This window comes from Peromyscus eremicus, chromosome 4, assembly GCF_949786415.1.
Source record: "Peromyscus eremicus chromosome 4, PerEre_H2_v1, whole genome shotgun sequence".
Lineage (NCBI taxonomy): Eukaryota > Metazoa > Chordata > Mammalia > Rodentia > Cricetidae > Peromyscus > Peromyscus eremicus.
Window position 1 is genome coordinate 11,935,821 of NC_081419.1, and position 13,350 is coordinate 11,949,170.

Here is a 13,350-nt window from a genome sequence, read left to right on the forward strand (position 1 = left end):
TGCCTAAGGTACCATGAGGTGGGTGGCAAAAGGCTGTTTTTTAAGCCTTGCTGTGACTCCAATGGCCACAGCACCAGCTCACTGTCACTGCTATGGTTATTTACATATCTAATGGTCCACTTCAGTTATTCTCATGATAATTTGGAATTTCAGTAATGTTCTCATTTTACAGAAAAGGACAGTCAAGAGTAGCTACGGAACTCATTCAGGTTCAGTGAGTGCCAGGAGGAGCCATCATGAACACTGGAAAGAAAAAGGGGCAGAGCTATGTGTTGTTCTCTGGGATTCCTGAACTTCTGATACTTTCTGAACTTTGAGGAACATATTTATTAGCTTAGAGGGCAGGAGTACCAAAACGTTAAGCTTGTTCAAGGGACTAAAAATTAAAGCAATGTTTCAAGACATTAAAAAGCCAAAAATTCTTGTGTCAGTACAAAATAAGCTAACTATACATAAAAGCAATATAGAGTAGGAAATGTCTAATAAATAATTTAAAAGCATGTTAACAACCAGATTAATCTAAAACTATTTTAAGTTACAAAATGCTTCAAAATGCACAATTTTTATTAGTTTACCAGTTATCCTATATCTCACGCTTTTAAAAAATGTAAACATTTCAAATTCTAATATGTAAGTTTATACTAATATAATATTTAGAATTTGATAGTAAATTAATCCAAGGAATTCAGTGACTTATATGTATCTTATACTATATTTCACAAAGTATACTTGAGTTGATAAGACATTGACTTTGTTAAAATATTCAAACTGATGCTAAGGTACCAATTGTCAGTAGAAACGAAAAATCATTCTTAATAGGCCTTTGCCAAAGGCAGGACTGTATTGTCTTTGGGTAAGCTATGAATTAAAATTTCAAATTTAGAACAGACTTTCTTTCTAAAGCTCCCTTATACAAGTCACAAAAGAAAAGTAAAATTAAATTAAAGAGATTTTCAGGGTATCCCAGCACAAAGGTCAAGGGCCTTGCCTAGTTATATTTAAGGAAATAATTCTATCCCTTAGAGAGTGCTTCAAGCACAGGAAAACGGCTCCAAAAGACAAGGAAGTGTTCCACTCTCCTTATTTAACTAGGAAGGTGAACAAAAACAAGGTGGCAATTTCAAAGCCATGTGGTAATAAAGCAGGTGTAAGTAATGCTATCCCCACCTTATACAGGGGAAGGAACACATTTCCATAAAAGTTATAGAGCTGTCAAGGGGACACCAAATGCTACCTTCTTATGGCTGTTATGTTTTATCTATAAAGCTTGGATACTGTGTTACTATGGTGATTTTAATACTATGTTTTAAAGGGGGATTATATGATTAATTTTAACAAGGTTGAAAACTGAAGATGTGTGAGAAACAGGATTCTAGCTCACATAATTAAAGTGATCCGGGAGGAAAGTATGCCTCAGTGGGGGAGGGAGAAGCCTGTTTTTATTAAAATACTTAAAGCAACAGGTTTTGTAAGTCCAAGACACAAATAAGGTCATGTTTCTGGGAGATGTTACTATGTGATCCTACCGAATGTGATTCATTATTTTGCTTTGGGTTTGACTTTAGTCCTCAAATGTGCAAAATGGAAACTAGAAAAGAAGGCTGTCGATAGGCTGGATAAAAATCAAAACAAAACAGATCCCTAGGGAAGGGTCATGTATGCAAATCACTTCACCTGCAAGTGGGCTGCCATTAATTTTCTATCCCTCACATTGCCATTAAAAATGATTTTTTTAAAAAGTATGCATAACTACATTTTAAGCTCAAAGAAAGATTCATTGCTCACTGGCTTGCTGCAAAACCCAGCTCAGTCACTATTACCAGGGCTTTAACTTAGCAAGTTTCTTAAAACCAGCTTTCAGAGCCTCAATTTCTTCACATGGAATAATTATGAGAAGCTATCACTCAACCCTAAGTATACTTTGGGAATCAGTGGGATAAATGTTTATTTTTAAAAGGACAGTCCTTAGTAGGAATAATTAATAAAAGGTAAGAAGCAAGCTGCTCCCAACTGACTGAAGATAAAATTCACAGGAAGGTCATGATTTAGAGTCTCTCTGACCAACGCAGCTTTCTAACCCTGAGTACAAGTAGTTCTTTTGCCTCATTTCTTTCTTTCTATAAGAGTAGTCCTCTAAGGCATCAAGTGATTCAAGTTTGCATTAAAATGAATGATTCTTTTTGGGATGTTGCAGTTTAGAAGGAGACACTTATTATTCTCAATTGAGTCACCTTTTTAATTCCTAGAAGGGTTGAAGTACAGGTCATCAAAAACACAAAAGCAGTCGACTCAATTTTTTTTCTCCCCTTGGACAACATCCAATAAACTAAGTCTGTCAGGGGCAGTCAAACAGAGGTTAACTTGAAGGATTCTGAATCTCCAAGGAATGTATCACTCACTCCACTAGCTGAGGTAGTCTATGGGAGTATTCACTATTTTTTTCATTTAAAAAAAAATGGCTCGGGGTCTTTTTCCTCAAAAGCTATAGTTTGTTTCCTTTTAATATCAGCATCCATTATTTCTATAAGAATCAGCTATTTCACAATGATTAAAGCAAAAGAAACCATAGGAACCATGTGATCCAATTTTCTTGTTTTATGGGTGGGAAAACTGAGGCTTAGGGTTTTGTTTTGGTTTTCAAAGTAATTAGGACTAGGACAAATATCCAAGCCAACTTGTGGTTCAATGTCCTTTCCATCCTGCCATGCTGCTCTAAACACAAGGCCAGCCTTCCCCTAGAAATCTCACCTCAGGTTAAGGAACTAAACTATGACAAGAATGCAGAGTTGTCTTGGCAAATGGACTGTGCTTCTTATTAAGCTCCAGAAAGGGCATCTCAGCACCTACAGAAATAAGCCCAGCTGACCAGAACCAGGATACTGATCGCACTTACTTAGGTACACTTAGATGAACGTACAAAAAAGAAGAACTAAGCCCAGACTGAAACCTTCATGCTATGCTCTAAATGCTCGTCAGCTGTTCAAGGTCCTTCTCACCCTATTTTGTTTAATATTGAAGTTGCTTACAGGTTTGGTGCAAGAACAGTACAAAATACGTGGATACACAGTTTGAGTCTAGTCTTTCAGTAAGAAATGAGGTTTTTACATGTCAGTAAGCTTACTCATTTTGCACACTAAAATGCAACTACACAAAGTGATATAGTATGTGCTGGAAACACATGCTGAACAACAAAAACAGAGATCTTGCAACTCACACAGCTGACTACCTAATTGGACAATAGCTTCTCAGGGATGACAACATTGATTCAAAGGATAAGATGGAATGGCCACACCAGGCACAAGAAACTGGGTATTTCTAGCAAAGGAAAAAGTTGCGCAAAGATCCTGGGGGTTGAAAGACGCCGGGCACATGCAGGAATGAAAAGGATAGCAGGAGCACCCTAAAGCACAAGAAACAAACAGCAGCTATCACATGAGTTGCTTCATAAAGCAAGCACCAGGCCATACAGAATACCTCATACACAAGTCACAATAAGATATTTGCTCTTCAAGGGGTGTCAAGATCATGATGGAGAAATCTTCAGAGGCAACTGAACCAATCACATAGGAACTCACAAACTTTAGACCAACAACTGTGGAACCCACATGGGATCAAACTAGGCCCTCTGCATATGGGATACAGTTGTGTATGTTGGTCTGTCTAAGGGGCCCCTGACAGTGGGATCAGGATCTATTCCTGGTGCATGAGCTGGCTTTCTGGATCCCATCATCTATGGTCGGATGACTTGCTCATCCTTGATGCAGGGAGGAAGGGCTTGGCCCTGCCTCAACTGAATGTACCAGGCTTTGCTGACTCCCCATGGGAGGCCTTATCCTTTTGGAGGAGGGGACAGGGGATGGATGGAGGGGGAGGTTAAGGGGGAGCAGGAGGAGGGATGAGAAGAGATCTGTGGAAAAAGAATTAAATTTATGGGGGAAAAAAGGTATTTACTCTTTTAGGTGGGTATGGGGTGTTTGGAGTAATGAAAGGCCACTGAATAGTTTTCTAATCAAAAGAAAAGCTTTCATTTCAAACATCTAAAAGAATGTCAAGTACAGGGTTGAATATACTACTTAGAAAGCCACGGGAATGTTTGAGTTGGAGGCATACATTCAAAAGTCATCTGAATATGGGTAGTGCTAAATACTACAGAAATGATGAGGTCACCCTAGGAAAAGAGCCCAGAGAGGCAGAAGAGCATCTTGGACTCATTCACAGAAATACTAGTGGAGACAGCAGATGGGAAAGGGACCATCAAAGAAAGAGAGACCCAACAGGCAGAACAAAGAGGAGGGAAGGTCACCTGTCCTGATGCATCAAGATGAGAAGGGAAAATGTCTATCACTGTTAATGACAGGAAGGCCTTGGGTGGCCTTGACAAGAACAGTAGTAGCTGAAAGACAAAAACAAGAGAGGCTGGAACGAGCTGAGGAATGAGTTGATGGGTATAGATATCTCTTTCAAGAACTAAAGAACCAAACAGTAGTTAGGTGGGAAGAGTCAGTGTCGGGTACTGCTTTGGGGTGGGAGAAACACCAAAAGTTGTTTTTAAGCCACTGAGAATGACACTAGAAAAAGAAGACAAAACAGTCAGAGCTGTGCTTTGTATAAGAATTCTAGATCTTCTACTCACAGGCTGTGTGAGAACATACAAATTACTGTACCTCTCTGATCTCCTCTGTAAAAATCAATCATCACACTACAAAGTGGATTATAAATCAAGAATATAAGGCAACTAGCACATAGAAGGTACACAACAAAAATGACTATGACTGTTACACAATTATAAAGTACATGTCTGGAACTAAAACACTGTCACCCCTGTTTACTACAGCTTAGTAACAATCACCTGAAGAACTGTCTACTGCCAGATTATCCTGTCCTTAAGAGTTTGTGGCCTGCTGGGCAGGAGCCAAGCTTTAATCAAACTGTATCTCCCATCCTGATGTTCCGTGAACCACAAGCTTCCCTCCATACGTACACTTTGCACTTGCCTGAGCCTCAAGCTTTTTTACCATCCCTGCTCAGACAGCAATCATTGAGAACAACACTCTCCCAAGAGTTCTGGGCAGTAAATTGCAGACTGTTAGAAACAGTGTAGTCCTTATCTACTCAAGAAAACCACCAAACATTTCTAAGAAAGAACAAAGATCTGCCCTGACTTTGTCTACATAAGCACTGATGAAGTAAATTATCAATAAGCACAGAATTTAAATTTATCAAAACTGGAGGGACAGTAGAGAACTTCCCAGTTCACAGGAGGGACACAGCAAGTCAAGGGGAGCACCCAAACGAAACCTATACCTCAACAGGCCTCCCCATGCCCTGATGCTGTGGAAATGACCATGAGCCAGAGCCGAACCCATCATTTACATTAAACTAAAAGGACTAAAGTCTAGCATAATGAATATATGGAGCAGAAACAGAAGTATTGGAAGATCTACACTGATGCACTAACCAGGACAACGCTCTATCTGTATGGGAACCATTTTCTTCAGTTATCTAAATTTTCTACTTTTCTACAATAACTATATATTATTTTCAACATAAATTACTGTATGCTGTGTTACCTTAATGGCAGCAGTATGAGAAAGCAAAAAAAAAAAAAAAAAAAAAAGGTTGCAGCAAAAAATGAAGGGCTTGAAAAGCAGTTCCCTCCACACACTAGAGGCAGAATCTTGAGCACCTTACTGAACCTACCTGGGCCTCTGCTGCCCACCTGCAGAATAGTGAGCATAACACTACAAATCACTATGTTTCCACATAAGAACAGAACACTGCACAGTGCCCAGCAGATACCAGATACAAACTAAAGTGTCAAGTAACATCTGAGCCCCCTTTGCATCTGTGGCTGCATCTAAAACCATGAAACAGTGTCATTTCACTTTGTACACCTATCATTGGTGAGTACAGGTGTATTCACAGGAACTGAGTGAAGCTGACTTGAATTCTGAATAAGGCTAAGCAAAGGAAGAAAAGGAAGAGCTTCCTGGCACCCAATGCATCACAGGCACTCTGACTCACTAAAGCTACTGTCAGCATCATGCGCAACAAGAGGCAACCACAGTAGAGAATGGGGCGTGTCTCTCATTTACTCTGAGAAGTGATTTCATCTATAACAGGGAACCTTTTTTGAGACAATACAGGAACTCAGTCCTTACTTTACTACTTTTACCCCTAAAAGCTTCAGAACAGGAGTGGGTAGCAAGAACTCTGGACTGGAAATGAGTTCCTTCGAAGCATTGTGACTGTGGTTATGATAGGCAGGACCTTTTCTTCTGTGGATCTTGACTTTTTTCTGTAAAATGGGATGATGAGGAAGATGCTGCACTCTCAAGACCATGTAGGCCTCTCCCACACATTTTCAGAGCCTCCTGTGGCCAGAGCCCAATCTCTCACAGTACACGGCAGCCTCCCCAGCAGGCTCCATCTGCTCTGGCTGAACATCTCCAAGCTCACTCAGGGTTTTCTCCTCTGCTTTGTTCTGTGTGCATATGGGGTGTTAGGCTCACTTTTCCACTTACCTACTTCTTGCTGGCCTGGCAGACTCAACACAAGTCTCACCCACCATAACAAGTTCTCTCTGAGCATGTTAGTCTTGTTACCTCCCCATCCTTTCAAACGGTGTTTAAAATGCCTTTACAGAACGTCTTGAACTAAACCCAAGACCATTTCTATATTGTGCATATGACCCAACATAATAAGACCTATCCTGGATAAGCCTTTGCTTTCATATCTATCACTTGGCCACTGCAGAAAAAGTAGGGGAGGACATAACCAGCCAGAGTAGCACATTGACTAGAATCAATTAGGTACCCAAGCTAATTTTCTTTCTTTCCCTTATCCCTTGATTTCTCTATTTTTGGTGACTAGTCTTTCTCCAAAAGGTGATCTACTGGGAGACGAAACCTAGGACAGACTATAAGCCTAGCAGGACCTTGGGCAAGTCATAATTCCTCCATACTTAGACAGTTTCAAATGAAGAACATGTACTTGCTCTTATCTCTTACATCAGATGATAAAATGAGATAATATGGGAGAAAGCCTCTCTTCTGCAGAGCTACTAGCATTATTATTTTTGATAAGTCTTAGTTTCAGAAAGAACAATCTTAAAACAGCACAAGAGATGGCAAGACGTCAGTGCTGACAGGTGATTTGATGATGACTGTGAAAGTCCCACTCCTGTTAACAGACTAGAATGTCAGAAAAGTTGTGTGACTATTCCTTAGGGTGGAAAAGCACAGATCAGGAAGCCTTTTGTTTTGAGTGCAACCACCTGGGGCACTGCTCATCTCCCATGGCTGTCTATTCAAACAGTTCCACAGACCCACCTGGGCAAACGTGTGGGCCTCAGAATCTGGGCTCATCTACTTGACAGTGCTAACAACTAATTTAAAAAAAAAAAAAATCGTCCCCTGGAGGAAATGGGAATGGGGGGTGGGCTGGGGAGAAGGGGGGGGGGAGGACAAGGGAATCCGTGGCTAATATGTAAAATTAAATTAAATTATAAAATAAAAAAATACAAAAAAAAATCCTGACATTAAAACCTCTGAATTTCTCATAAAGAAGTCTGATTGTGATGATTTCTTCTATATTGAAGTATGGCTGCCTAAAAGGTACAAAAGAAAAGAAAATGCCATCCTTGTTTTATGTGTTTGGGGCATGAGTTGAAGTTACCTTAAGAAATATAATACAATGTGAAGACAAACTATTACACACTGAATAACCTACATAATGTTGCAAAAGAAAAAATAAGGAATACAACTGGTACGAGTGATTTGCAGAAATGTGTTTTACAAGAAAAATGTTTTTCCAATAACAGTAAAGAAGCATCCAGTGTTACAGGTAACAAAAAGAGCGGGTGCTTCAGAATTATCCCTGAAGGAGTTCTACTTTTCTTTTAATTAAGAACATAATCATCTAGATTGGCAGGCAAGCTGGGTGGTGTGTACAGTGAAAATGAGAGATGTGTGTTTGAGTGTATACATGTGCATGCATACTGCATTAGGGTGGGGCATGTCTCTAATATTCATGTACAAAGCCAATTAAAGAACATTTATCCAAACAGATCACCACTCTAACAAGCAATCCTGTCAAAATGTCTTCTTATATATTTTGTTAAACATTTAGCTACATTCAGCTTTATTAATTTGTATAAATATGTCTTTTTATAATTTGTAATACAGTTCCTAAGTGGCTGGGAATTTAATACATTGCTGATTCATACATATAAAATCTCGCAGTGATACCCTACACCTCTTGCTATTTTTTAGAAGCAATAGGACAAGAAGGAAAGAAGGGACTCTCATTACAAAGACAGACCCTCTTAAAAATCAAAACTATTCTGTTCTGAGCACCCACCTGCTACTAAAATATCCTGGTACCAGGTTTTAAAATCTCTGAGTCTGAAAGCATGACAATGGCTGATTGGCTTAAAAACAACACGTGAGAACAAGGGAGAGCGCTGATGCCAAGTGGCTGGCAGAATTCCAGAGTTGCTCTTAGGACTCAAGACTCCTTCAGCTACTATCTCATCCTACACCATTCTTAGGCTTATGCCAATAAACCAGGTTACTGGTATTACAATGTATAGAAAAGAACTCAGTAGCACACTACTCATATGTACTCTAAACCACCCAAATCCTTTAACTCATGCCTTATTTGTGGATGATAAGAATACATGATAGAACCTTCCTAAAGATGGACATTTTACACAGCTTTCTTGGAATGTTTTATGAAATTCATTAGTCATGCTTCGTTCACTTTCCACAAGATCTCTAACCCTAAAAGTGGAATTAAAAAAAAATGATTTTTACAGTTCCAGTTCAATTTCCCAAGAAAACCGAAAAGAGACAACAAGGGAGTGGACAAATGATCATAAAAATAATGCCTCGCCGGGCAGTGGTGGCGCAGGCCTTTAATCTCAGCACTCGGGAGGCAGAGCCAGGCGAATCTCTGTGAGTTCGAGGCCAGCCTGGGCTACCAAGTGAGTTTGAGTTCCAGGAAAGGCGCAAAGCTACACAGAGAAACCCTGTCTCGAAAAATCAAAAAAAAAAAAAATGCCTCATTGGAATGGAGGCCACAGCAAACAGTTCTTGAAAATAAGATAACGCTCACTACCTTGCCATTTTACTAACATTAATAAGTTACAACTAAAGAAAGTTAAATTAAGTTTTTGAAAAATTACTGCTATCATGCAGTAGATTATTTATCAAACAAAAAGAGCCTCACAGCACTTCGGTTATCCTGGAGTTCTTATAGTTGTACCCTTCCTATAAGTCACTTCTCATGATATGAATACTAAGGACTGTTTAGAAGCTTGTGTATGTTTTAGTATTCATGCCTATAGAAAATGTTGATTCCCTAGAAACACTACCTTTCGTCACCTAAACCAAATGAAAAACATTATTTAGTAACATATCTTTTTTAAGCAGTAAAATGTTTCTAAACAAGATAGGTCCATATCTATTTAAATTTGGAGTTGAAACCAAGAGAAAACAAACTATAAGGCCAGGTGTTCATTATTTGTCTAAGCCAAACATATTAATACTTAAATACAAATTCAACAGTACTGAATTAAATACCAACCATTCTTAATCATGGTTTAAATCTAATAACCAAAATCAAAAATTTAATGCCATACGAAATACATCTCAAAAACTATGCAACACATAGCTCTAAGATTTAAACTTTTTGATAGTGTCAATAAAGTTCCCAAGAAAGAAGAACACTGCAACTCTCCTTGCCATAGAGGTGCTTTAAACCACGGTTTAACAGACAGAATGTAAAGAATGGCATGGATTTTATTTTCTATAGCAGGTTTGTTGATACTTTTTTTTAACAAATAAAGTTTGAAAATCTGACACTACCTGTCCACATAGAAGGGGAAACAAAACTTGGTCAAAGTCTGTAGAACTTCCTGTGGAGAGAAAGAGAGATAATTTATACATCTAATGGGACCAATAAATCTAACATTAATCACAGAACACCATCTAGCAACTTTACCCTAAAGAAAGAGGAGACAGATGAAGAAATATGTGCTTTATCAATTACACAGGAGGAGGACCAGGCAGTCAATCATGAGAAATAATAAACATGATCAAACTTCATTAAAAATGAAAAATTAATCAAGAATCACACATGGGCAGGCAGCAGGAGCCACATAGGAAAGCTCCGATGGGAGGGAGGTGCTTGGGTTGTCGAGTGTTAACACCCCTCCAGGGACCATCTCCAGCCTGACCATATGGATCAGAGTGAATAACACTGAGCCACATGGGTTTGGCCTGGCAGGGCCGCTGTTGCTGGCACTGTTTTTGACTGTTACCTAGGAACAGAGGGGGCCGGAATTAGACAACGCTTCCCCGCATCAATAGGCCAAATTACAGCAGAACAGAAAGCCAACTTGAAAATAATTGTTTATGAACATTCTTAACTCCATTTTTAGAGTTTAAAACTTCATTTAGTTGCTTTTTCAAGAAGTTACCATTAGTGGCATAAAGTAATTTTAGAAATCAAACTGTGACCATTGTTTTTAGTTAAACATCATTACCATAATTAGATACACTTACCTGCTTATAACTTATGAAATTCCAAAGCAAACTATTAGTGTGAATAAATGTTTTTACAAATGCTGAGGCACATCATGGCAAGCACTTATTCACAAAAAAGGCACAGGAAGTAGTGACATTTCAAAAATTTATTTATTACATTATTTATTTATTACATTATTATTACATTTATTCCTTACATTAAAACAAGAACATTGGAACATGAAGCACAATATGGGGTGAGGAACTTTTCCTAATAGACACAATTTACATATACATACATGCACACAGCTAACCATATATATAAGTAATTAACTACTACTTCTTCATAGAATTTTCTACGTCTTGACTTAATCTGACCACAGGCTTGGCCAGCCCACAGTTGGTGCTCATCATAAGGTCACTGACCAGTGTTATAAATTTTTAAAAAGTACTTCTTTCATGAATTTGATTTCCTTTTTAACTATCTAAAATCCCAACCTCAAGACAAAATGAAGAACACATTTTTTTGGTCATTGGGAAGCTGGTTCAAATTAAAATAAACCTGCCTGTTGCAAATACTAATCCAAGTGATAAATTAAAGATCAGTTTACAAATGTAGCGCTTTTTTAACCAATAATAATGAATTATCAATGCTAACTGAATTGATGCTTCTCGCTTCATTTATTTTTAAAACCAGTTCTATCATTCAAGAAATAAACCACATCAATCTAATAACCCAGTCAGTGAAGCAGAAAGCACATGGAATTGCTCTGCCAGAGTGTGTTCTGCCAACACAATTTAATTGAGCATATATCCTAGTTTTAATATCACCTTGGATTGGGTCTACATATATCACAATACTGTTAAGGCATGTCATAAAAGAGTAATGACTGAAAAAATGGCTAAGAGCATCAGCATGTTCTGAGAAGCATTACCTATCAATTGGACATTCTATGTGGCATTCAGAAGTCTACCTTTTGTGGTTTTAAACTAGTAGTATATAGCTAAAATAAAGCACCATATAAGAATCAGTTTCTCGGTACATCTTATTATCACACAAATGCTGGAAAAGAGACTGTATAAAACACTTATTTTAGTGTAATTATAAAATACATTATCCACATACAAAACTCCCATGACACTATGTGGTAAACAATTCCTTCTACTACAAATAATACCAGAAAGCATATCTCAATTTAAAATAGACATTCTTCAAAAGTCAGTACCATGTACTCACTCATTGCCAACATCAGCAGCTACAAAGACAGTCATCTTTTACTGCCCAAAGTTTCAGATGCAGAAAGCACTTCTCTGCTCTATGCTGGAGTTGCGCTGGCAAAAGGCCTCAAAGATTTTTGAAAGAAAGGACCCCCATGGCTACTAGAAAGCATTGTGCTCTACAGCAGAGTCAAAGGAATCGAATATGCCCAACTTATTACTGACTACAATATAGAAACTACTTACCGCTTTCTTATGTCAAGAGTAATGACCAACCATGAGTTTGTCAAATAATATTAGAACAAATATGGAAATGACCAATATAGGCTGAATATAACCCACCTCCCACGAGCTTTCCTTTTCACCCCACAAAATAGTAGGGCAGGGGAGATGGGGGAATAGGAGATGTAGGAAAATGGCAGGCACATGTTTGCATATTACCGTATGTTTCTTGGTGTTTGTGATGCCACAAGAGCTTGATATTTCAATTTAAGTCAAACAAGATGGTGGTGTGCTGTCAGAGGGGGAAAATGAGCATCTATCTGGTAAAAGGCATAATCACATGATTTCAATCAGAACTAAAAGATCTACTTCTGAGTTTGGGGAGGGGACAACAAGAGAGAGGGGAAACAGGCAATATTCTTTGTAAATAAAAGCTGCCAAAATAAACCAATGTTCTCATAATGATGCTTTCATCATATATAAATATTCAGCTACCTTATCCTCTTTGTCCAAAGAAAAACACAATTATTCAAATATGGAAAGACCACTCTCCAAGGGAGGGGGAGTAAAACCTGATTTGAATATTTTTTGAGCCTTCTAGTTATTGTAGAGTATTCCAGAATCTTTCGACCCTAATTTTAATGCGGGAAACAATCACTGCCCAATCCCCTTTTCTCTCAATAACCATGTCTAGCTGGGGAACTTGGTTTATAGATGTCAATTTCACTGTTTTATCCCCCACACAAGCTCATTCAGCCAGCCAACCTCGGCTCAGCCTCCACTCCTGCACATAAAGGGGATCTTGGAAAGGCAGGGCAGCTGAGGAAATGTAAAGGCCTCACTGCAAAGGGAGTGGGGGTTGGGGGGCTGTGTGCCAGTTCTCCAGATCAATTCCCAAGTTTATATTTTCACAAATCTTTTTATGGACAGTCTGATTTTTTAAATTTTTAATGAGCAAAAAAAAAAAAAAAAAAGTGAATCTATAGTAGCCAGTCACTGCAGTTAAAGTGCGGGGCATGAACTAGATCCCAGGAGGGAACCAGTCCACCATGTCACCACTGGCTTTAGGACATTCGCCACCTGGTTCCATGTCCCCAGGTTCCAACTCTTTTCATAATCAAAACACTGCTGACATTATAAACCCCAGATGGGTTTTCTAAAATCCCTCCCAATCAATATATCCAACACGTAACTTATTGGAGACAACACTGAGCTCATTGATTAAGGTGAGTTCAGTAGCAAAGTTTTCAAAATAAATGAGACAAGAATACAGCATTCAACCCCTTTGTGTCAGCAGACAATTTATGAAACAGGCAATTTCCGAAATGCTTTTCTTTCTAACAAAATATATTCTATTTCATGTGGGAAGAAATAGAAACTG

At 38.5% G+C, this 13,350-nt stretch overlaps 1 protein-coding gene across 6 annotated transcripts in view; it reads right to left on the reverse strand.

Moving 5' to 3' along the window:
• Positions 1–13,350, reverse strand: part of Dennd1a (DENN domain containing 1A) — a 502,935-nt gene that overhangs the window by 323,280 nt on the left and 166,305 nt on the right. For all 6 annotated transcript variants that reach the window (XM_059260209.1, XM_059260211.1, XM_059260210.1 and 3 more), the window contains exon 4: positions 9,870–9,919. In XM_059260209.1, coding sequence (XP_059116192.1) covers positions 9,870–9,919 — 50 coding nt within the window. The remainder of the gene's footprint in view (positions 1–9,869; positions 9,920–13,350) is intronic.